The sequence below is a fragment of the Filicampus tigris genome, chromosome 3, assembly GCF_054856515.1.
Source record: "Filicampus tigris isolate MCC_2025a chromosome 3, RoL_Ftig_1.0, whole genome shotgun sequence".
Lineage (NCBI taxonomy): Eukaryota > Metazoa > Chordata > Actinopteri > Syngnathiformes > Syngnathidae > Filicampus > Filicampus tigris.
The window spans coordinates 10,053,889-10,079,608 of NC_141219.1; the positions used below are offsets into that span (position 1 = coordinate 10,053,889).

General features: G+C 39.4%; 4 protein-coding genes and 1 pseudogene across 7 annotated transcripts in view; 3 read left to right on the top strand and 2 right to left on the bottom strand.

Annotated features, from left to right (window-relative positions):
• LOC147149843 (uncharacterized) overlaps positions 1-5,485 on the top strand; it is a 14,194-nt gene extending 8,709 nt beyond the window's left edge. Inside the window, exons 4-5 of the mRNA XM_086025477.1 lie at positions 3,854-4,037; positions 4,430-5,485. Coding sequence (XP_085881603.1) covers positions 3,854-4,037; positions 4,430-5,388 — 1,143 coding nt within the window. The 3' untranslated portion in view covers positions 5,389-5,485. The remainder of the gene's footprint in view (positions 1-3,853; positions 4,038-4,429) is intronic.
• On the bottom strand, positions 91-3,301 carry LOC147149844 (uncharacterized). 2 transcript variants are annotated; one of them, XM_086026026.1, is made up of 2 exons: positions 3,215-3,301; positions 91-1,351 (listed from the first exon to the last, which is right to left on the bottom strand). In XM_086026026.1, the coding sequence occupies exon 2, from the start codon at positions 1,290-1,292 to the stop codon at positions 405-407; it is 888 nt and encodes a 295-aa protein (XP_085882152.1). In that variant the 5' UTR covers positions 1,293-1,351; positions 3,215-3,301; the 3' UTR covers positions 91-404. The 2 variants fall into 2 exon arrangements, with proteins under 2 accessions (XP_085882152.1, XP_085882151.1); XM_086026025.1 differs by lacking the exon at positions 3,215-3,301 and adding an exon at positions 2,803-3,202.
• A 3,399-nt stretch (positions 5,486-8,884) lies between the features above and the next one.
• Positions 8,885-12,436, top strand: LOC147149845 (uncharacterized). The gene is made up of 2 exons (XM_086025984.1): positions 8,885-9,477; positions 10,771-12,436. The coding sequence occupies exons 1-2, from the start codon at positions 9,366-9,368 to the stop codon at positions 12,318-12,320; spliced, it is 1,662 nt and encodes a 553-aa protein (XP_085882110.1). The 5' UTR covers positions 8,885-9,365; the 3' UTR covers positions 12,321-12,436.
• Positions 12,437-14,646: 2,210 nt separating this feature from the next.
• On the top strand, positions 14,647-25,458 carry LOC147149846 (uncharacterized; annotated as a pseudogene). Its single transcript, XR_015086208.1, has 4 exons — positions 14,647-14,774; positions 14,878-14,945; positions 23,204-23,269; positions 24,321-25,458. The product of XR_015086208.1 is annotated as an uncharacterized LOC147149846 (transcript).
• On the bottom strand, positions 18,597-22,111 carry LOC147149847 (uncharacterized). Of its 2 annotated transcripts, XM_086025993.1 has the most exons (3): positions 21,651-22,111; positions 20,051-20,245; positions 18,597-19,957 (listed from the first exon to the last, which is right to left on the bottom strand). In XM_086025993.1, the coding sequence occupies exons 1-3, from the start codon at positions 21,769-21,771 to the stop codon at positions 18,795-18,797; spliced, it is 1,479 nt and encodes a 492-aa protein (XP_085882119.1). In that variant the 5' UTR covers positions 21,772-22,111; the 3' UTR covers positions 18,597-18,794. The 2 variants fall into 2 exon arrangements, with proteins under 2 accessions (XP_085882119.1, XP_085882120.1); XM_086025994.1 differs by having other exon boundaries at positions 19,866-20,245.
• Positions 25,459-25,720: the final 262 nt, after the last annotated feature.

The following is a 25,720-nucleotide window of genomic DNA, read 5'->3' on the forward strand; positions in this document are numbered from 1 at the left end:
CAATGCAGCCGGCTACATGGAACCAACCAATGCACTATCAACTTGAATACAAATTTTCTGCCATTGTTGAATTAAAAACAGCACAGGCAATTTACAAAATACACAATTTATTTTGCCAGGTTTCTGTGCAAAGCATAAAGACAGTTTTATTTCAAAAATAAACGGCAAACTGTGGAAAATGCAGATTTTCAAATGCAAACAGGCAAGACTTTTCAATGTAGTTCAAGTCTTAAGTCAAGTTGAGTCTAGGGAATTAAGTTACAAGTCCTAAAATTAGTGCTTCGATTGATCTGTCTTTTGGAGCTCCATCTTTACTGAACAACAGCACTGTCTGATTTTACTTAGGATCACATCCACACTTTGAAAGCTCAGCATAGTTTCTTTGCAATCATTTATTTAAAGCTTCATTTATCACTGCTCTTTTCAACAGAACACTTGTGCCTGTTAACCAGATACTTACGGGAGAATTGTTTTTCACACACATTGCAAGTGAATGGTTTCTCACCAGTGTGTCTTTTGATGTGCCTTACCAATGCTGAACTATCACTGAAACTGAACTTGCAGACCGTGCAGGCAAAAGGTTTCTCACCAGTGTGTGTTCTTGCGTGTGTTCTTAAATGTGCTTTCTGTGAGAATTTTTTACCACAAACTGAGCAAGCAAAAGGTTTTTCTCCAGTGTGTGTCCTCATGTGAGCTATTAAATGGGTCTCTTGAATTACTCGATGACCACACACTGAGCAGGCAAAAGGTTTATCCCCAGTGTGTGTTCTTGTGTGTCTTATTAAACTTTTCTTTATGGAGAACCTTTTTCCACAAAGAGAACAAGCAAAAGGCTTCTCTCCAGTGTGCATTCTCATATGTGCTTTCAAGCCCCATTTTGAACCAAAAGTTTTTGCACACTGAGAACATTTGACATGTTCCTTGACAGGATGACATGTCATATAACCTTCAGAGTGTTCATCATCATCAGTGTCAGAGGAGTGTGATGTTAAGTCACTATCTGATAGTGGAGCATAGAGGCTGTCTGCTTGGGGTCCCCCACAGTGGTCACCATTTCCTTCAGTGGTCCTGTGTTGACTTGAGCTGCAGCTTGGAGGCTCGGACCTTCTGTTCTCCTCAAGTAGAGCTTTTGCTTCATCATCTTCACTCTTCAAAAGGACACCCATGAATGGCAAATAGGTGATATCGGCCTCCTGCACTTCAACTTTAATGTAGGAGAGCTGTGAATTCGCTTCCTGGGAAGGCTCTGGCCCCTCTTCTTTAATGTGAGGATGCACCGACTTCTCTTCCATTTTAGTGCGGTGGGGATTGGGTTTCTGCTGCTCAGGACAAAGATACACTTCCCCGATGTCTGCAGGGCATAAGAAGAAAAAGACAAATCATTTTGCAACATCAAACTTTGCACAGTCAAGTCTCACGTGACTTTGATGTTGTGTATTATTGTTGTTAGATGATTTTTGACAGTGTTTATCAGGAGCATGTATAGGTATGCAGTTGAAAAATTCAACTTATGTTCCTTCAGCAGTCCATTAACTGCAAATACAAACTCACTAATTTGTATCTATGAGGGAAATTTAAGTGTTACAGCAATACAGGGGTAACGCATAATAAACTTGAAAAATGAATATAATTTAGTAAATAAATACAATTATGTAGTAAAAAAAAACCTGTGATGTACTTTTTTACATAAGAAAAGTGTAATGTGTTTTTAGAGGAGCAGAGTAAAAATGGGTGAGTCTATTTGTTTTCGGGATAAAAAAAAAAAGTATGTGTTAATTATTGTCATGGAAGCTTAAAAGAAAAACCCTGAGATGTTAACTTCGATTTGGAGTGGTCCACATAATCATAGGTGGTGGTGAGGGGAAACCAAGAGATCCCCATTGTACAGACTTTCAATTAAATTCATTTTTCCCCATTGTACAGACTTTCAATTAAATTCATTTTTAGCATGTGACATTATTTTTTTCAAGCTGTTCTTGAAAGCAGCATGCACACAAGTTTGTTAACACATACAACAGATCACAGACAAACAAGAAAACAAGAGTAAAAAAAAAGTGTGTACGCTTCTTCCAAACAAGCCATATACACAATCCTACACGTGTGTACAAAATTGTTAGCACCCCTTAGTAAATGGTGTAAAACCCACACAAAGGTCATTAAAATAACTTGAAACACACATAAGTATTAATGATATTCATTTAAAATAACCAATGAAAATGAAACACTCTTTTCTAATAGTAGTTCAACAGAATACTTAAAAAAACCCCGAATCAAACAGGCCTGTACAAAAATGGTGGTCTATTTGACTTAGAAGTTTTGTTGCACTACTTTATGAGGCGAGCAAATGATTTCCGTAACCATAATGAAAATTCAGCACCTGTCAACAGGTATTTGGGCCCAGAGCAAACGGCTTATCTCAGCTTTGAAGTAGGTCTTTTCCAGACGGCATGTTTCATCTCCTTCCAAAAATATTCAATCGAATTTACAGCAGGGCTCATAGAAGGCAGACAGACTGATAACGAATTTGAAAACACCTGTGATGTCAGTATTAGAGAACACATCTCAATTTGATCAAATTAACTTTTCTATGGGTATGATCGCTTTGTTCAGGACTTTTTCGTTGTCCTTACAACATTATGTCGAACCACAATTCCACAGCATCGTCAGATTTTCAAGGTACGCCGTAGCGACACGACGCTGCGTCATTGCACCCCTCAGCATATACACAATAAATGGGTTGGTCGACGGCGTGTGGAAAGACTTTGCAAGTCGACATAAGAAACACAACGTCTAAACCTGTACCTGTGGCGTCTCCGATCTTCACTGTTGCTCGAATCATCTGAGCAGTCGTCCATCTTTTAAACCGAGTATTTGGACAGACAGCATATTTAAAAGAATGATTAGCTTTTATTCTTCACAAAATTGACTTGTCATTCTTAACAACCGTGACACCATTCGTCATTCGTTGCAACCAGATAATTTGCAACAAAATTATTTGTCTTTTTCTTTTTAGAGAGCTAAGCTAAACTAACCGGAGAAGCGTCAAGATAAAGCCAAACGAGTTTACTCGGACAGGAAGAATTAAGAACAATATTTTACGCAAGTTAAGTAGTGATGAAACGTACTGCTGGCAGCCAATCTACAGTTGTTGTTATCCTTTCGTAAGTACTGTATTTGCGAATGTCCTATCTTCTAAGTAATATGGGTGGGTTACCTTTTTTTTCTTGCTTTTTTCTTCGTCCTCCTTTGCTTCTACTTCTACGGGGCCAAATTCTTGTGATGCTTCACGCGAGAACGCCCCCTTCAGGCCTCACCTGTCATTAACAGAACCCATTGCGACAAAATGGGGTGTCACGTGGTGATAGCCAGATGAAGCCTTTCCATTCAATCACAGTCACTCACAAGGAAGTTGTTTTCACGAGGCTTCACCCGCACACACATTCCCCACAAGGCCAAAATCTTAACTGTGATTTAAACTGTATGATTGCTTTTTCCTCCTCAGTGTTACAGGTGTTTCCACCTGTACAAATTACGACGAAAGCCTACAATTTGACAGTTATGCGGGATCTGCTTTGGATGAGGATTTCTTGGTAGTTTGTCCTAGTGAAGTTGCCGTACAACATCGGCTACACCGCAAATTGCGCTTGGTTTACTGCGGCAATTTGAGTGAAGGGTTTGTTTCTGTCAACAAACGCGCTTCACTATTAGTAATGCTTACCAAATCTGCACTGAACGGGTTGAAGCGACGACACGGTACTTCACTGGATTAAAACGTCATTCATTGGCTTCGTATTCCGATGAACTCGTCTCGGTGCACGAAAACTTCTCAAGCTATCTTACTTTAGCATGCTAGTTGCTGACAAAGAGACGCGTTGTCGCCATCGCTAAACAGAGATCAAGCGTAACGTGTTGTGATTATTGTGTGAAAATGTGTGCAAAGAGCGTGAAAGAGGAGTATGAGGGGGAACTTGGAGTAAAAGAGGACCACGAGCGACAACTTCAACTCAATGAGCCTCAAGATGCGTTAGACACAGCAGGTTTGTTCACTTCCTGCTCTCGCTTGTGTCACGATTGATATTTTTTAACAATATTTCTTTCATATTCACTTTTTATATTCAATATTCAATACAAGATGATGCTACGCTTTCGGCACTTTAATTGTGCATTTTTGGGTCATTTTTACTTGTCTTTTTTTGTCTATCGGAACCATTTTTGTTGGCCAAGTATGTAAAAGCACATGAGGAATTTCTCTCTTAGTCAGAGACTCTGGATGGGGTACTTTGCCCAGGTATTGCTTTGTGCACCTGCCTTCTGAACAGAATGTGAACTGAAAAAAGGACGGCATCAAGATTGCAGTGCCGTATGCCATGTATGTAAAATTGAGCAAAACTTCTTTACCGAACCATGTTTATCTTCCTGCGGCCCGCAGATGTCCCTCACACTAAAAAGGAAGAGGAGCCAGAGACACCCAACATTAAAGAGGAAGAGGAGGAGGCTCATATCACCAGGTTTCCATTGACTGTGAAGAGTGAAGCTGATCATGATGAAGAGGACGATGATGAAGATATTGAAGACCACTGTGGAGGATCACAAGCAGAAAGCCTCTTAGCTCCACTTTCAGATAGTGATGACATAACGTCACACTCTTCTGACACTGAAGATGATGAACATTCTGAAGGTGATATGACATGCCATACTGACAACAAACATGTGAAATGTTCTCAGTGTGACAAAACATTTGTCAAAAAGTCATTGATGAACAGACACATGAGAACACACACTGGGGTGAAAGCTTTTGCCTGTTCAGTCTGTAACTTAAGTTTTAATGAACGCTCGGAGTTGGTTATACATATGAGATCACACACTAGGGAAAAACAGTTTGAATGCTCAATTTGTGGTAACAGATTTTCTTTAAAGGGTCATTTAATCGCACACACAAGAACACACACTGGGGAGAAACCTTTTGCCTGTTCAGTTTGTGGTAAAAAATTCACGGAAAAGGGACAATTGGGAACACATGCAAGAACACACACTGGAGAGAAGCCTTTTGCCTGCTCAGTTTGTGGTAAAAGATTCACTCAGAAGGGACACTTAGAAACACACACAAGAACCCACACTGGCGAGAAGCCCTTTGGATGCTCAGTCTGCACCTTAACCTTCAGTGACAGTTCAGTCTTGGTTCGACACATGAGAACACACACTGGGGAGAAACAGTTTTCATGCTCAGTTTGTGGTAAAAAATTCACTCAAAGATCATATTTGACAACACACACAAGAACACACACGGGAGAGAAACCATTTAGTTGCAGTGTTTGTGATAAAAGATTCCATGCTAAGCTTCAGCTTAAGAGACACAAGTGTGCTCGTGAGAAGAGCAGCAGTAAATGAAGGTGAAATTAAATTGTACAGCAACTGACTCTTTGTGGTATGCTGTAAATGTCTATACTGTATGTGCCCCTAAATAAAGCACAAGTCTTCAAACACTGATAGTGTTCAGTATCTTATAGGAGCCTAAATACACTAAAGCTAACATGAAGTGTTCACGGTTTGGATAAAAATGTCAGTGAGATGACTAGTGCTATGCTAAGCAGAAAAACAAGCCCATTTATGACTTTTCAAAGACAAAGATAAAACATAACATTAAGGCAACAGACAAAATACTGTATTGGGGGGAGCAACTTACTCAAAGGAGCTGATCTCATGCAGGTGTCCAGCTTTGATAAAGACAGCTACATTTTGAGTGGACCTTTCTCAAACCCTGCACAACTTGATCTGAGACCCATTGACGTTACATGAAGTTTATACAGGACAAAACTTGTGCTTGAATTTGTATAGAATATGGAATGCCTCATGAATGTGTGTTTGTTGTGCATGTTGTTATTTATACATGTCATTATGTTCTTCAAAAAACAAACAATTACACGATGTATTTCAAATTCAAATTCAAATTTATTTATATAGCACTTTTCATACAAAAAGAATGCAACTCAAAGTGCTGTCCAGTAAAAATGTCCAAAACACAACATAAAAAGGAAGACCCGCTCCCGCCCTCCCTCCCAACAAACCCAAAGATATATATCCGCCAGTACATCAGCACTCGCACCTACACACACACACTTCACATATACACACAAAGCACACAACCTAATAAACTTTGTTAAAAAAGACGTGACAAGGCACAGAGGAACCATATGAGGAAAGGGAACCCAAGGCGGCCTAGTTCACTCTGAGGGGAATGACAGCCCACGGGCCACAGGGAGTGCCGCGATCACAGAGACTTCCGGTCCAGATTAGCCGGGGAGACACCACACCTAGTGTAGAGGCCCCCGGCCACCTGGAGCTAAGAAGCCCCTGCGATGACGCCCCCCCGCGGGAAGGGCAGCCACCCCCCCCAACGCGGAGGCCCCCCACGAGGAAACACTGGAGCTAAAAGCTAACAACAACAGAAAGCAACAAAACTAAAAAACAAAACAATAATATAATCCAAGAACTAAAATCAGTATGATGAAATATTATAAAAAAATAGTCCCCAATAAAAAGAAAAAGATTAATTAATAAGATTAATTAATAAGTTACTTAAATTATTAAAAATTATTTAAAAGCCAGACTAAAAAGGTAGGTCTTGAGCTTCCTCTTAAAAATATCAACAGTCTCTGCGGACCTGATGTCCTCTGGCAGGCTATTCCAGAGTTCAGGACCAAAATGGCTGAATGCAGCCTCGCCATGGGGTTTGGTCCTCACCCTAAGAGTAATTAAAAGGCCGGCGCCAGAGAACCTCAGGATCCGCGAGGGTTGGTATGGTATGGTGGTATTTCACCCTACCCACTAACTTTGTCGAACATTTTTTTTTACAAATTCAGACACTTAAAGCGGAAGTCAACCCAAACATATATATTTTTTTTATTTTGCGTTTGTGGAATATAAGTTAAGCAGCAAAATGCACTCGTTTTTAGCCATCTCCGGGGGCGGCCATTTTGTATTCTGTTGACTGAAAATGACATCACAACTGCTCACAACGACCAATCTGACCTGTTTTTCTGAATCTGAGCCATGATTGGTTGTTGTGAGCAGTTGTGATGTCATTTTCAGTCGACAGAAGACAAAATGGGCGCCCCCGGAGATGGCTAAAAACGAGTGGATTAACACTTGTTCCACCAACGCAATATTCATCAGAATGCCGTGTTTCAACTAGTGGGCCTGCTAGGAACATATTCTTGAAAAAAATATGTTTGGGTTGACTTCCGCTTTAACCCCTTAAAAATCGGAGAAAATAATATTTTTGTGGAGAAGGGGGGTAACATGAAGTGGAACACTGATTGTGATGCTAATATTTTTTTTTTGCTTTTACCGCATGACATCTGAACAGTTGTTCTATTCTGTACCAACCAACTAAAACATTATTTAGGAATGACTTTAGATTCCAAAATAATTTCTTTACTAATAAAACACACATTGTGAGTGACAACTTAAGTTTTAATGTGATTATTTTGACTCCCTGTTCAGGTCAGTGGCAGAGACCTTTTTGTGTCTTATAAATCAAAGTTACTATACATACGTAACTACACTGCTCTCCTCCTATTAAAAAAAAAGGAAGCCAAGTGTTAAAAAAATACTGAAGATTAAAAAAGACGACACACACACCAGTAGATATTGCTTCGCCAATGCCCTGAACTGGAAAGAATTGCTTCATTTTGTTTTGCTGAATGCAAAAGTTGAACTAATCACAATAAAACGTGAAACTTATCCCGTTAAATGTGAAGTTAATCACGGTATAACATTATACAGAACTTTTTCAATTGCCTCGACAATACGCTTCCTATTAATAGAATAGTCAAAAAGCACTTCAGAATCAAATACTTCCCAAATTACAAAGACAAAGATAAATGCGCATATCTAAATTAAATTCATTATGATATCCCCATATTTAAAGATGAACTATTTCATTTGTGAAGTCTGTACACTCCAGCTGTTGCGCACCCATTTTTAGAGGTCACTGTCAGGTAGCTAGAAGACAAAGGATCTATCCTTGGTTCCTCGATTATAGCTTCTCCGTGCAGGTGTCGTAATCGTTGATGCCCAAACATGACACTTGAACTCTTTGCTTATATGGCAGCATGTGAACGACTACTGGGTGGTGGTCGAAGAATCGAGGCACCAACACTGACATTTTTGTAAAGGACATGAGGGTAACTTGTTTTGGGAATCAATGCCTATATTCACTAGTGAATTGACCATTTTGTAGTGCTGTTCCAATGTGTACATAAGTTGCCCATATTAGTACCCCCAAAGTATCCCACAATGCATTGAAAGTAGTGAACAATAATGGTCTCGACTTAAAAAAAAAAAAAAGAAGCGATACAGTTTATCCCACCATGCATTGTGCCAACAGAAAAATGTGGCTGTTCTGAATCGTTCACTTACTCATATTCCAAACTAGTATACTTAGTTTTCTCATCAGTCAAATGAATGATTTAAATTAATTATGTCCTCGCTGTTGCATCATCAAACCGAGATGGTGGACCTTCCATAATAAATGTTGAACAGATACAAACATTACATCGCTTTAAGATGAGTGTCCATCTATCCATCTTCATCCACCCATCGGTCTATCCTCATTGGGACCAAGGGTGTGATCAGCCGAACCGAGTTTACGCGGGAGATGGACACCCAAGGGAAATTTAAAGTCCTCAAGTAACTAACATGCACGTCTGTGTGTTGCTCCACTTACATTAAAGTTAGTTCAGATTATACAGTATTCATGTGTTGAGGTGCAATGTTTTCCTCTTTTACCACCACAATACTGATGCATGTTTCTTTGTATTATGGATAAAATACACGTAGGTCAAAACAACAGTTGTCCGCTACGTTATAACTACGCGACGGCAATGACGTATTTATCGGAGCGCCAGATTTGTTCCAAATATGTGTCTTTTTCATATGACCGATGAGTGAACTGTTAATTTACTATTCTGTTAATACTTTGGTTTGTATTGACTACTTAGGGAGGAGGGAAATGAGCGAAAGATCCAAACAGTGCCCCGCAACTCCCCATTTGCGACACAAGTGAATTCTGTTCGAGTGGTTATCCCGTATACCGATTTCCGTGTACCGTTTACGCAAGTACGCGACCATCCTCACTTCACTAAATAATTCTTCACGAATCAGTGCTAAACGCGAAACTTCGACACGGTACGTCCCGTCGCTACGGCACTGGAGTAAAACATCATTTGTTCAGTTTACCTGCCAGATCAAGGCGTTTGCGTGCACATTGAAGCATCTCAAGCTAACTTATCTTAGCTTGTTAGCCCCTAAAACGAGAAGCTTTTGTTATCGACACATCGCGAAGCAGAGACTAAAGTCTGAAAATGAGTGTGAAAGAAGAGTACGAGGAGGAACATGGGCGAACAAAAGAAGAGCAGCGACGTCAACTTCTTCACGCCGTTTTCAAGGAGCCTCGAGTCGTGTTAAACAGAGCAGGTTTGTTCACTTCTTGTTTCATACCTAATTCGCTTAACGAAATGTATATGGTTATTATCCATTATAACTATATTTGGGTCCTTATTGACTCGTAATGACTTTTCAGTGTGATCTTTCAAAAATTATCCAGTTTTGAATTTTCAACACATCAGATAAATGTCATGGTTAACCTTCAGAAACTGGGGATCAATCACCTAAACAATAGTTACGAACAATTATAGTATTGGTAATCAATAATTCGATCCACTAATTAAATCCATTCTGTTACTGTTCCAACCTAACTGGGTGGATTAAAAAAATAATCTTATTAGCTGTAACTCTTTGTATCAGTGAGTTTGATCTAGGTATAACAAAACACTTTCCTTAGTAGCTCTATGATTCAAACAAGTTTGTGATGTTTGAAAGTGTAGTTAAGGTTATTCACAATTTAGCCGAATAGGATGGAAATTTAAGAGTAAAACTTAGAAAAAAAGGATGGTGAAAGTTTACCCACGCACTTTGCTCTTTTAAGTTGTCATGGGAACGTTTTTTTTTTTTTTTTTTTTTTAGGGCAAAAACACCCAACAAGGTGGACTGTAGTACCATCACTATAGAATATAATAATATATTATTTGCAGATCCGATTCATTGATTGGATCAGTGAATGAAGACATTACGTCTGATCACAAAATTTGCCTAAAATGCAAATTATCAACAGATCCGATATAGCCGATGAGATCAGTGGGAAGTCGAAATTTATCATGTCCAATATTGTGTAAAACAACTGTAGTATTGTTCACTTCATCATGGAAAGGCTTGGCTGTAATGCGCACCAACAGCATGATGCTTGTGTGGTTTTCTGAGACTCGGCTGTAATATCCTACACTTGTGTGAAGCAATTGACTAAAAAGGGCAAGTCCACTTGCAAAGGATGCAAGTCTATCCTCAAATACTATTAAAGCACACCTGGCTACAAAATCCCCTCTTACGACTGGCTGGTTCAAGACAAAATTGCATGGCTTAGTTTGGTTGAACTGATGATGTTTACGTCCCCCTGGTGTGAGTTTTGTTCGTATCTTATTGTATTGTATTGTCTAACATTGTTGGGATGGCACAGAGAGGACTTGGTGGAGAAGGAAATTGCGTAAGTATTGCAAGAAAAATTTGAGCTACTAATGTTTGCAACTTGAATGTTCGCAAGTAAGGTAATGTGTATAAACAATAATGCACAACATCAAAGTTACAACATGAGACTTGACTGAGCAAAACTTGACTTTACATAAACGTGTGTGTTTCTCTTATTGTGTCCTCCAGATGTCAGTAATGAATATCTTCATCTTGAGCAGGAGCCAGAACCACTTCATGTTAAAGAGGAAGAGGAACCTGAGCCCAACATTAAAGAGGAAGATGAGCCAAAGCCCGCCCATGTTAAAGAGGACCCCGAAGCTCTTCACATTCAAGACAAAGAGGAGGCACGGACCCCCAACATTAAAGATGAAGAGACAACTCCGCACCTTAAAGAGGAAGAACAGGAGGTTAACATCACTCATATCATTGTAAAGAGTGACGATGATGATAAAGATGAAGGTGATGGGGACCACAGCGTCATTTGGGCACCAGGTGCCACTACGGCTGACGTCAAGCGTAAACCAAGTGATAATAGTGGCACTGCAAAGAAGCGGCACGCAATCGCAATGGAAACAAAGGTTGCCATAATTAAGATGTTGGATAGTGGAGAAAAGGTGGCAAACGTGTCACGTTTGTACAACAGGAATCCGTCAACTATTTGTACGATTTACAAGAACAGAGGCCGGATTATGGCGCATGTTAAGAGTTCAGAGTCCATGCAGTCTACTAGTAGAAACGAGAAAACGGAGAAGCTGATTGGGGAGATGGAAAAACGCCTGACTGCATGGATTGAACACCAGAAGCAGAAACAAGCACCGCTTCGCCTTAAGATCATAAAAGAGAAGGCCAAAAGCATTTTTGAGGATTTAAAGGTAAAGGCTGGGGAAGATGCTATTCATGAGACATTTTCAACAAGTTCTGGCTGGTTTGATCGGTTCAAGAAAAGTGCCAACTTGCATCGTCGTCTGTCGGTTCGTGGCAAGGCAGCAAATGCCTACAAAAACACAGCAGAAAAGCTCCCGGACACGCTTCCAGAAATGAACCTTAACCAAATTGACACCTCTCAGCAAAGTTGTAACGTTGCTGAGAACAAATGGAACTGTTCTCAATGTGATAAAATGTTTGTAAACAAGTATGTTTTGAAAAAGCACATGATTCTGCATACGGGAGAGAAACGTTTCAGCTGCTCAGATTGTGGTAAAAGATTCACTTGGAAGGTGCATTTAAAAACACATACAAGAACACACACTGGAGAGAAACCTTTTGCCTGCTCAGTTTGTGGTAAAACATTTGCTCAGAAGGGACATGTAAGAACACACATGAAAATACACACTGGAGAGAAACCTTTTTCCTGCTCAGTATGCAACTTCAGTTTCTGTGAACGTTCAGGATTGGCTAAACACATGAAAACACACATTGGGGAAAAGCACTTTTCTTGCTCAGTTTGTGAGAAAAAATTTCTCCACAGCTGGGCTTTAAAAGCACATGCAAGGATACACTCTGGGGAAAAACCATATGCGTGTTCAGTTTGTGACAAAAGATTCTCTGCAAAGACCAATTTAACAAGGCATATAAAAACACACAGTGGTGTAAAACTTCTTACCTGCAAAGTTTGTGGTAAAACATTCTCTAAAAAGACAAATTTGATCATGCACATGAGAACACACACTGGGGAGAAAAAATTACCAACATTGTTTTGGGTGCCACTATTGTTCCCAAGTACACAAACACAATAATATATTTGGAAAACGACATTTGACCCCAATATGTTTCAATTGGTAAGATTTCCAAAAAATATTTCCTTATTTCAATTGAGTGTTGTATTTTCAATTATAAGGGACCAAAAACTCAAGCCATTGTTGTGTGCGTCATTATTGATGTTCAATAATCATTCATTCATTCATTATCCATACCGCTTATCCTCACAAGGGTCGCGGGCGTGCTGGAGCCTATCCCAGCTGTCTTTGGGCAGTACGCGGGGGATACCCAGAATTGGTTGCCAGCCAATCGCAGGGCACACAGAGACAAACATCCACACTCACAATCACACCTAGGGGCAATTTAGACAGTCCAATCAACTTACCATGCATGTTTTTGGAATGTGGGAGGAAACCGGAGTACCCGGAGGAAACCCACGCAGGCACGGGGAGAACATGCAAACTCCACACAGGGCGGCCGGAGCCGGGATCGAACCCACGACCTCTGAACTGTGAGGCGGACGTGCTAACCAGTCGACCGCCGTGCCGCTCGTCCAATAATCATATAATCTTTTATTATGGGTCCTGTGTTCAATTACCATAGTGTTCTCACGCTGTATTACAGTTGACCGTTGACACACCCACCAAATCACATTTTCTCAAATTTTTTTTTGGGGGGGGGGGGTGGCTGGGAGGGCGGGCGTTTGTTTTTAAATTGGTTATTATATTATAATTTGTTACTGTGGTACAGGGAGACCTCTACCCTAATAAAATAGTAGTCATAGTAAAATACCTTAGAGGTTAGTACGAGTACCCTCTCTACTTGCTCGAGGTCCTAGTGCTGTCAGGATTAAGAAGTGTGAGCTTTTTAGCTCTGGTCACTCAAAATACTACCCTTTAAGAAATATTTATTCGGAGACACAGAACATACAAACACAAGTACCAGAGGGTCACAGCATGCAATCAGTGGCAAGAAACCGGACTATAGTATTAAAAAATACATTATGAAGAGCACATAGATACAAGGTTTTGATGTCTTTTGAATTCAGTGTCCAATAGTCCTAATGTATTGTTTCACTAAATTAAAAAAAAAAGCAAAACGAGTGATTTTCGATTAGTATTGGGTGGGTATACTTGGCTGTAGTTGGTAGAATTCTTCCACTTAATGACTTGCTGCAAGCGTTCATTTAATTTTTGTGTTTTTTTAAAGTCAAAATTCAAGTTCCACCTGACCTTTCCATCTTTGGAAGATAATGATAATAGAGCCTTTGACAGGCATATTGCAAACAGAAGGGATGAGAGCAAGAAGTTCACATTTCTTTATCAGCAAAGACCAGAGGCGACAGAGAATTTTTGACACAGTTTATGTGCGTTAGTACCATATTGTTTCTGTCCTGTGAAAAACACTTATGTCCATTTTTTGTTTCATTTTTCTTATTTTTATGTGAATGGTGTTTCCGTGTTACAGGCATTGCATTAACGTGAAAATTAAAAAACCCAAATCAGACATACGTGTTTTTCAGAACAGCGACTATATACTAAGTCGAAAAGTGATTTCAATGATAGAGATGAATGCTGAGCCACAATAACTTGCACAATATGAACATATAAGGATGATAACAGGGGAAAAGTCAACTGCGATTTACCCGTGTGTGGACTGCAAGGAAACCGAAAGAACAAAGAATGCTGTCACAGTGCTACATATGCTTGTGCACAATGCCCTCGATTAGCCAATCGATTTCAAGAACAGAACTGGCAAAAAAAAGTTCTGTATTGATAGCACTCGTTTTGGCACGGAAATTGGTTGAGAAACGGGAAAGTTGCGCCTCAATATCAATGTCCATGATGCACCATGCATTTCCTTTAATGGGAAAGAGGCCCCTGCCAACATGGCCTCCACGAAGGCACGGCTCATCGGTCGCCATCTTGACTCCTTTCCCTTGACAACAACAACCAACAGGAAACAAAATCAAAATGGCGGCATCGGTGACTTCAGAGAGAACCCGGATGTTCAACTACGCTAATTTCATTAAAAAATAAATGCAGGAATATTGTTAAAACCCTGAAATACTTACTTAACAAGGGAACGTAAAACGACAACAAACCTTTTGTAACACAACTCGAACCAGAGGACTCTTGAAAAAAGTGTTCAGTACACTTGGTGACGTTGTCGCTCGACCTCGTCAAACTTCAGTAGAGATGGATGCAACGTACTGTGGAATTTATTCATAACGATCGGTAAGAATTAAGGAAGGAATTATAAACATGCGCTAGTCGAGGCTATATTTGGCGTCACCAATGAGGCTTGACGCCAGGCTATATCCGTTGCAATTTTAAAGTTTGTCCAAGTGACGTTGCCGTACATCTTGCAGCTTTTGATCTACTACAATGTACGCTTGGTCAAATCAAACGGGATACTTTAAAGGAATTAATCCCAAAGCACTGAACCTACTCTTGAAGTTTTGACACCAAATGGTCATCACGATTTAAACGGTGTGCTACATACTTTATAAATTCTGCACGTCAGGATAAACTCGTCTCCGTGCATGTTGAAACTTCCCTAGCTCCCTAATCATCACTTTTTATTTCCTAACAGAGACACGTGAGATCAAGCATTGGCGTGTGAAAATGTGTCAAACAACTGTGAAAGAAGAAGAGTACCAGGTGGAATTTTGCGGAATAAACGAGGGGAATGAGCGACAAAGTCAACAAATTAACGCTGGCTTTAAGAACCAGCAATACAGATCAGGTTTGTTCACTCTCACTTATAGTTACAACATTCTTATAACAACAGTATTTCTTTTCATACTGGAATCCTCATTATTAGATGGCACGGCGCTCTCGAATACTCTTTTTTTCAATTTTCTTCGTTTTTGCTCACTCTATGGACAAATTCACACATATACTATACAGTAGTATAAGTTGTTGCTGTTTTTTTAATTCAATAAAGCTATAACACACAAAAAGTCATAGCTCTACGAATGATAATACCTACAGCAGAGTCCAGCACAATTTTTAAGAAAAATAAATAAATAAAATAAATTAGAGTAAAAACGTAGCGTGTAACCTTTTTTTTTTTTTTTTTTTTTACAGGTTTATTCAATGAAAGAGTATCAAACTATGCTTCTTGATTTCTTAAGTAAATAACAAACCTGCATGAAGAGACCAGCACAAAATTACAGATTCATTCAATGCTGGCCAACCTGATTTCAGATCCTTATGTTACCTGCTAGGCCACACTCCTTATAAAGGTGCAGTTTGCAAAACACGAAAGCAAAAACACTTTTTGTCAAGTGTTAAAACTGTCTGCATGACCTGACAGTAGAATATTAGTAAAATTATCTTAGGAAAATTCATTCATCCCTGGTCTCATTTTATGCCTCTAATTGGATTAATAATATGCTATAATATAATATAATATAATATAATATAATATAATATAATATAATATAATATAATATAATATAATATAATATAATATCCATCCATCCATTATCTGTACCGCTTCTCCTCACAAGGGTCGCGGGGCGTGCTGGAGCCTATCCCAGCTGTCTTTGGGCAGTAGGCGGGGGACACCCTGAACTGGTTGCCAGCCAATCGCAGGGCACACAGAGACAAACATCCGCACTCACAATCACACCTAGGGGCAATTTAGAGTATCCAATCAACTTACCATGCATGTTTTTGGAATGTGGGAGGAAACCGGAGTGCCCGGAGAAAACCCACGCAGGCACGGGGAGAACATGCAAACTCCACACAGGGAGGCCGGAGCCGGGATCGAACCCACGACCTCTGAACTGTGAGGCGGACGTGCTAACCAGTCGACCACCGTGCCGCCATAATATAAATAATATAATATAATATAATATAATATAATATATAATATATAATATAATCATATTATATATAATATAATATTATATTATCCATCCATTCATTATCGATACCGCTTATCCTCACAAGGGTCGTGGGGTGTGCTGAAGCCTATCCCAACTGTCTTCGGGCAGTAGGCGGGGGACACCCTGAATTTTGAATCTTTGAGGCGGACGTGCTAACCAGTCGACCACCTATATTATATTATGTTATGTATAATTATAATTATTTTTAAATGTATCACTCCATGACAAGAATATCCAATCAGAGACTGTAGAGACGAAGCTGTGACCGAGGGGTGTGTCAATCATTTTCTTGTGCACAGGCGGGCACACTTTGTAGTCTGTACTAGTCTTGCATGCACTTGTTTACTCACAGTAGCCTCCATCTTCGGATGGATGGAAATGAAAATAAATGCCCATCCCCCGTTTGCCTGGGCATAGAAATACAAAACAAACGCAGAGCGAAGAGGCCATAAAATCTTAAAAGAAAGAATTGGACATTTCCCAAGACAAAACTATTTGAAACCTTTCTGAGGTGCCTACAGGGGCTGGGAGACCTGAGCGAAGGACATAGTAATATTTCATTCCCTCGGATACAGTAATTGTATCGCCTCTTTTGTTTTTCAGTTGATTGTACATTACATAAATGATGTCTTCAAACTGATAACATTGTGTGATATGCTAACACTACAAAATTAAACCATTGTAGCACTCGTGGCTAATTCTTAAAATTGCAAGCAGTGTGGTTTTGTTGAAGCTTGTAAAGGTTGGTGTTAGGGGTGGCCAATATACCGTTATATCGTCATCGATATTATCGGCAACTTTGCTTTCACCATCTTCAATTGTACATTCTGAAATTTTTTTACTGTCTCAAAAATAAAAAATCAAACAAGTTTCTGTGATTGGCTGCAAAGTAAGAGGAAATGATAAAACTTCTCATTCAGCGAATCAGCGTGCATGGACGGCAAAGGAGGAGGAGGTGTTAAAATGGAAATCAACCCAAACATATTTTTTTCAAGAATATGTTCCCAGAAGGCCCACTAGTTGAAACACGGCATTCTGATTAATAGTGCGTTTGTGGAATATGAGTTAAGAAGCATAATCCAGCCGTTTTTAGCCATCTCAGGGGGCGGCCATTTTGTCATTTCTGTCAACTGAAAATGACATCACAACTATGCAGGGCTCAGGTAACGACCAATCACAGCTCGCCTGTTTTCTAAAGCTGAGCCGTGATTGGTAGTACACTGTGAATTAAATTCTCTCTTCTGTGCTCCTGGTATGCATTGTTGTGTTCAAATCTTAAAATCAGATCGCAGCCAGATGAAACTTTAAAGCTATTTTAGCTGACTTTTCTACTGTATTTTCCTACTGTGAATGTTGTATTTGTAAGACAGACAAGAAAATTACAACTTAAAAAAATTAAGTGCCGTTGGACAGTCTGCGTTGGTACAGCTGAATGGATAGCTGGTGGAGCTGAGGATGAGGAGAGAGGAGCTTCGGTGCGCCGTGAATACAAGTATGAAAGATTGGCTGTTTGGCTACGCGCCCTGTGAATGACTGGCAACCAGTACAGGGTGTCGTCGACGTTTTGCCGGGAGGCAGCTGAAAAATGTGACCCTGAACAAGATAAACAATATACAAAATGAATGGATGAAAATAGTTTTAAATGACCCCCAGTCTCCTCAGCCCCTTCTTGTTTGGAGTGCCTCAACCTCATTTGGTGTCAGGCAAAGGGCGGTTTTACAACCACTTCTTTTTCATCGACATACTGTGTGAGGAGATATGTATTAGTGAGCCACACTGTGTACCAGTGCTGTGCGATATGGACAACATTTTATAGCCCGATATGTCATTTCATATCCCAGTGATATGTGTTCCACTATAGTATTTTCCATTAAAATTACATGAAATGAATTGCAATTTTCTCTGATCGTCTCTCCATTTATTTTGGAAAAATACATATGTTGTATACGACAACAATGAAAACTAATGAAAAGATAAATACAAATTCAAGTATTACGCTAATGTAACTGCTGGATTGAGTGTGTGCTAATTGGTCATGCTTGCGGAGTGAGACCCAAGGATGTCGTAATACAAAGCCGTCTTTTGTTCTGTTTCCGTCTCAGATGCTACATTAGTGGATAAACAGAGCTATACCGGTACTTGCACATCAAACTAACAATATAAACCGTGTTGAACGGTAGACATTTTTATGTTGTACAACAATATATACCGTTGTATCGCACAGCTCTACTGTGTATACAAATGACCTGTTAGACCTCATTTGCAATAGTGCAGGTCTCCAACAGTTGTGTGGACATAACATGACATGTAATGCCGTTAAATGTGTACTAATGATTTGTAGAGCGAGGAAGGACCAATCATCCACATCTTTCTGACTTAACGCTATTGAATAATAATCTCAGTGTCTGTGCTAAAGTCAAGTATCTTACACATTTAATTACAAATGGCATTGATGATATTTGTAAGATTCATTAGGTAAGCAAAGAAAGCAATGACAATTTATCTTAATATTTAGGCCTATAGAATAAATATTGAACACTATCACTCTTTGAAGACTTGTTTTCACGTATGAACTTTTACAGTATACCACAAAGATTCAAAATGTCTTTACAATTCATGGATCGCTTCTCTTCTCACCAACACATTTGTGTTTCTTCACCTGATCCTTACGGGAAAATCTTTTCTCGCAAACTTCGCAACTGTATGGCTTTTCACCGGTATGTGTTCTTGTGTGTATTGTCAAAGTGCATCTTTGAGAGAAACTTTTGCCACAAAATGAGCATGAGTACAGTTTCTCCCCAGTGTGTGTTCTCATGTGTTTAACTAATCCCGAACGATCACTGAAACTTACGGTGCAGACTGAACACACGAAAGGTTTCTCACCAGTGTGTATTCTTGTGTGCGTCATTAACTGTCCCTTTATGGAGAATTTTTTACCGCAAAATGAGCACTCATAAGGTTTCTCTCCAGTATGAATTGTCATGTGATTAGTTAAACTTATCTTTTGTGTTAATCTAAGACCGCACACTGAGCAAGAAAAAGGTCTCTCCCCAGTATGAGTTCTGGTGTGTGCTACTAAATGTCCCTTTATAGAGAATCTTTTACCACATACTGAGCAGGGATAAGGCTTCTCTCCAGTGTGTGTTCTTGTGTGTGTTCTTAAATGTCCCTTGAGAGAGAATGTTTGACCACAAACTGAGCAGGCGAAAGGTTTCTCTCCAGTGTGTGTTCTTGTATGTATTTTTAAATGTCCCTTAACAGAGAATCTTTTACCGCAAACTGAGCATGCAAAAGGCTTCTCCCCAGTATGTATTCTCATGTGATTAGTCAAATTAACCTTTTGACTCAATACAAGACCACAGACTGTGCAGGGAAACGGTTTCTCCCCTGTGTGTGTTCTCGTGTGCGCTAGTAAATGTCCCTTCTGAGTAAATCTTTTACCACATATTGAGCAGGCAAAAGGTTTCTCCCCAGTGTGTGTTCTCATGTGTATTTTCAAGCCCCACTTTGAACTTGATGCTTTCCCACACTGCGAGCATTTCCAGTATGTGTCCGTATCACCCGGAGAGTGTTCATCATCAGTGTCAGGAGAGTCTGATAGTGGAGCCAAGAGCCCATCTTTTTGTGATCCTCCACGGTGCTCTCCATCACTTTCTTCTTCGTCATCACCTTCAATCTTCACAATGACACTAGTCAATGGAAACTCTGTGAGATCAGTCTCCTGCTCTTCCTCTTTAATCTCCTGCTGCTCAGAACAAATATCTTCTTCACCGACGTCTGCAGGACACAATAGGACAAATACACTTTGTTTGATAAAGTCAAGCTTTGCTTAGTCAAGTCTCATGGTGCGACTTTAATGTTGCTCATCACTTTGACTGGGATGAAGCTGTGACCACTCATCTTGCTCGTCATCATTTTCACTCTTCACAATGACATCAGGAAATGGAAACTGGGTGATGTCAGCCTCTTGCTCTTCCTCTTTAATGTAGGGGTGTTCTGTCTCGTGCTGCTCCACCCTGAAGCTCCACTCCTGTTGCTCAGGATGAAGATAGTCTTCACTGACATCTGCAGGACACAAGAAGACAAACACATGGTCTGCTAAAGTCAAGGTTTGCTCAGTCAGGTCTCATGTTGTGACTGATGTTGTTTATAGTTTATACATGTTTTGGTGATGTCTATCAGGAACATGTGTGATTATTACGTTTAAGAAGCACATTCACTCTGGTCCTTCAGCAAAAAAAAAACAAAGTAGGGAAGTGGATAGGAATCATCAGTGGTGTGATGACTGGTATTGGTGGCTGAATACAGGAACTCCCCTACTTACAAACATTCTGATAGAAAAAAAATAACGTTTTTGAAATGGCAACCACTGTTGCCACTGTCCTTATAAAGAAGAAATTGGTACAGATGGAAAAATGATTGCCAAGGCATTTTCGCTTATAGACAGTATGTTTGACCATTATGTTCAGCACCCCAACAAAGAGTATTACTGATGTATTTACAGTGAGGCAGAGAGCAAAACGGTGCAGACCTCCTTGGATAATTTCGTCAGAACAGTGCCTTCTGCTTCAAAGTCTCCTTCTCTGGGTGATGTTCATTTTCTTTGTCAGCTGATTTCTGGTCTGCTTGTGCGGGATTCTGTCGTCACTTCCTTTGACGTCGTCCTTAGCTTGGCAGTGAACCACAACTTGTTGAATGTGTGGACATTTTCTCATTGTACTCTGTACTGTACTATTCCGGAAGCTGGATGAGATGTTTGTGATCTTTAAAACATTAAATATATTTACCATGACAGTTAGGGTGCAGATGAGGAAGGCAGTGTTTCATGGTACACCTGGATACACGCAACTGAACCTGCGTGGAAATGATGGGGCTTAACAGGACTGGAAACAGTCTGCAGTGTGACTTGAAGCCAATGAAGCCGTTATTTTTCCGAGGCTTCACTACCCCCTGGTTCATCCATCTAATCTGTTTGTGATTAATGGTGTGGTATTGAAAAAAGAAAAAACACAAATCCAAAGGACATGCAATGTTTCTACAACTGTTGTAGTCTTTTCATAAGGTGGGGCAGGCATTGATTGTGTTACTTAAGAATGTCATGGTGATGTGGGGACTGCATTCATTTTTTAAATCTAATTTGTCCACTGAACGTTTTTCCCCCCGAAATAACCTGCTGCGTTTTTGTGCAACGCAAAGTCCAAACGTGCTGGTGTGCGAATTGAATATCCACTATAATGGGTAAAAATAAGTTTAAAAAAAATTAATTTGCCCATCCTGCCCAGTGCCCGTACGTTCTGTCATGTCCACGGTGTCCTGAAAAAAAGGCCGTCGTGCAGTGGTTTCCGAGACAGTCGTAGAGACACATAACCACCGGCAGTATTATAAAGCGCAGTACATGTTGTAATGACAATCCATTCTGAAAAGAAATGCGCACCATTTGTGTAAAGTAGAAATGATGAAGTGAACAAACCTGCTCTGTCATCGCGAGGTTTCTTGACAACTGACTCCAGCCGTTGACGTTGTCGCTCGTTCTCCTGTTTTGTTCCAAGAAATTCCTCCACGTAATCTCCTTTCACACTTTTTGCACACATTTTCGCACGATAATCGCAACACCTTACAATCACACTCGACCTCTGCTTAGTGATATGTGGAAAACAAAGGCGTCTCTTTGTTAGCGGCTAGCAAGCTATGCTAAGTTAGTTTGAGAAGCTTCGACGTGCACAGAGATGCGTTTATTTGGATTTAACGATTGGTGTTTTACTCCCGTAAAAGTAGCGTTGTGATGTGCTAATGGTATTATTGTTATTTCACAAATAACTCAGGGATAATTCGTAAATGTATTTGGTTACACAACCCGTACACGGAAGTGAAGCTGCAACAGCAACTGTTGTACGGCACCGCCACCTGGACAAACTACGACGGTGTCGCAATTCTACGCTTGCGCCGTATGGATGCGGGCTCAGCCGAAGTGCGGAACTAGGGTGCAAAGGGGGCGGGGCGACAGAGCATTTCGTAGAATTGGGATACAGTGTAATGTTAGATTGTTAGATATCATTTCCATCCATCCATTATCTATACCGCTTATCCTCACAAGGGTATATCATTTAATATATTTTTTATTATGATCAACAGAGTTCAACTAGTCTGGCATGGCTAACTGAACATAATAGACAATATGAACCACATAAATGTCTGTACACCAGTGTTTAGTTTTTTTCTAAATGTGTTTGTGACCATTTGGACTACCCCTAAATGGTGGCATTTTGCCCTTAAAATTTGTGACAGTGAGAGTACAAAAGTCCTTTACTCATGCATGTGTTGTTGTTTTTTTCATTATTATTGTTGATTATTCTTTGCTGCACTGCATCCTAACATCTTCTGCAAACGTCAGTTTTTTATCATTTATATAGTAAAAATGGGCGGAAATGTGAATATCGCTGCGGTCAGGCAGAATTTTTGTGCCTCCAAAATTTTAGGAGATAAAAAATACCTTAACGTTGCATCAGCAAAGACAGCTAATTTACCGGCTGTGGCTATATATTCTTATATCGAAAAATAAATACGGCTCCTGCTGGCACTTTCGACAGCTTCCGTTCATCGAGTTTCCTGTTGAGGTGGCCACACGCAGCGCATAAAATTCGCCGCGCCGGCGACGTTTTTCGAGATCCCAAGTAATTTGTCCAAGTGGAATTTCCGTACTACTTTAGCTACGGCTCTACTTCTGTTTACGTAATTTGTGCCGCCCAAGCTTCATCAAATAATTCTTCCCGGATTAACAATAAACGCACTGCAGCCGCGACACAAGTGTTCCATCTGCTCTTAAATAGACTACAACATCACAACTTGAGGCTTTGTGTACGCATACACTTGTATCCGTGCACGTTGAAGATTCTCAGGCTAGCTTCGTTTAGCATAGCTTGCTGGCCGTTAACAAAGACGAGCGTTTTTTTTAATCGCTCAACGGAGATCAAGTGTGAGTGTGAAGTGTTATGATTATAGTCTGTAAATGTGTGCAAAAAGTAGGAGGGAGAACTTTCCGGAACTGAAGAGGGGAACGACTGGACGCTGTTTTCAAGCAGCACCCAGCAGGTTTGTACAATTCTTAAACAGGTTGATCACGTCTTTGGGTTTTTCGTTCTGCTTGTGGAACAAAGATTCAACATCTTGCCTTTTGATGACAGTGAAAATTCAGATTTTTAAGTTCAAATATTGGAATTTTCAAGCGCCTTAAAAATTGTCATAAATGCGATTCTCGAACTTCATCATAATGATATATCTGTTCTTATTAATACAGTGTGACGAAAAATGTGTGAAGTTTGAACCCCTCTGGAATTTCTTAGTTTTGCATACATTTTACTTGTGTATTATGTAATGTGCTCTTGCCATTCCATGGAAGAGAAGCAACAGTGCTGATCTTTCTCGATGTATAGAGAATCCGTTTAACCGTTTATCTCGACTTTTCGAGATACTTTTGAAAACTTTTCCAGTTTTATACAAGTTTATCCATTGAGCCCTGACTCCTGACCACAACCCTAGTGAGATACTGTGGCACGACTTAAGACAACTTTTCACACCAGATATTCCAGGAATTTTGCTACACTGCAACAGGGTTGTAAATACAGTACAGTACAATACAATTGTATTTATATAGCACATTTCATAACAGCTAGAGCTGTAACAAAGCACTTTACAAACAATACAATAACGAGAACAAAAACAATAAAAGGCTGCGATATGTTTATTAATAAATATAGACATAAATAATATATATATATGTATATATATGTATATGTATATATATGTATATGTATATATATGTATATGTATATATGTATGTATATATATATATATATATATGTATGTATATATATATATATGTATATATATATATATATATATGTATATATATATATATGTATATATATATATATATATATATATATATATGTATATATATATATATATATATATATATATATATATATGTATATATATATATATGTATATATATATATATATATATATGTATATATATATATATGTATATATATATACAAGCCAATAAATTGACATATAACACTGTTCACAATTTACATACTTTTTTGGTTTACCAAAATGTGTTTGTTTTCCTGTCCTGCAGACATGAGTGAAGACTATCTTGGTGCTGAGCAAGGAGAATCACAGCCCTCCCGTATTAAGGAGGAAGAGCAGGAGGCTGATATCATCAAGTTTCCATTAACTGGTGTGAAGAATGTGATGGAGACCACAGCGGTGTATCAAAAGAAGACAGCGCTGTAGCTCTACTATCAGAGAGTGATGACAGGTCGCCTGACACTGATGACGATGAACACTCAAAAGGTGATAGGACATATCACACTAATGACAAACGCTGGCAGTGTTCTCAGTGTGGCAAAATATTTAGTTCCAAGTGGAATTTGAAAGTTCACATGAGAAGTCATGAAGGAGAAAAACCTTTCAGTTGTTCAGATTGCGGTAAAAGATTTGCAGAGAAGGGACATTTGAACAGACACGGAAGAACACACACTGGGGAAAAACCTTTTTCTTGCTCAGTGTGTGGCGTTAGATTAGCTCAAAAGATTAATTTAACAACTCACATGAGAACGCACACTGGTGAGAAACCTTTTACCTGCCCATTTTGTGGTAAAAGATTCTCTATAAAGGGACATTTAAAAACGCATACAAGAATACACTCTGGGGAGAAACCTTTTTCCTGCTCAGTCTGCAATTTTAGTTTCAGTGAACGTTCGAAATTGATGAAACACATGAGAACACACACTGGGGAGAAACAGTTTGGCTGCGCAATATGTGATAAAAAATTTGCTCATAGATGCACTTTGAAAGCACACACAAGAATACACACTGGCGAGAAACCATTTAATTGTAATATATGTGAGAAAAGATTCTCTCGGAAGGATCAAATTAAGAGACACAAGTGTCCTGGTGAGAAAAGTAGCAAATAATGAAGTTTTAGATAAATGTTGAAAAAACAAGCTGTAAAAGCATATACAATATATGATCCAGAATCAAATACAAGTCTTCAAACAGTGCAAATGTCGAATATCTATCGGAGGAGCCTAAATGCATTCAAGCTTAATTGTAGGTGTTCTCTTTGGTTAAGCCATTTGAGGTTTGTTTTGATGGTTGCTTCCATCCAATCATTACGGGCGTCAATGTCATAGGATCGGATCTTCCACTGGACTCGGTTCTATCAAGAAAACATTCAGGACATCCTCAATAAACGGGAAGACATTTTTGAATCCTTAGAGTTGCACAGTGTCTCGACTGGATGGAACGATATGTTTTGTTTACATGTTTTTATTGGATACTCAACATGCAACGCTGCCTATATATATATATATATATATATATATATATATATATATAAACTGCAATCTATTTACAGTGTATTTTTCTAAGCTGGTAAATTTCCCCCAAAAATAGCTTAAGTTTTTCCACAGTATAAAACTGAGAACACACATCCATCCATCCATTCATTTTCACTGCTTCTCCTCATTGGGG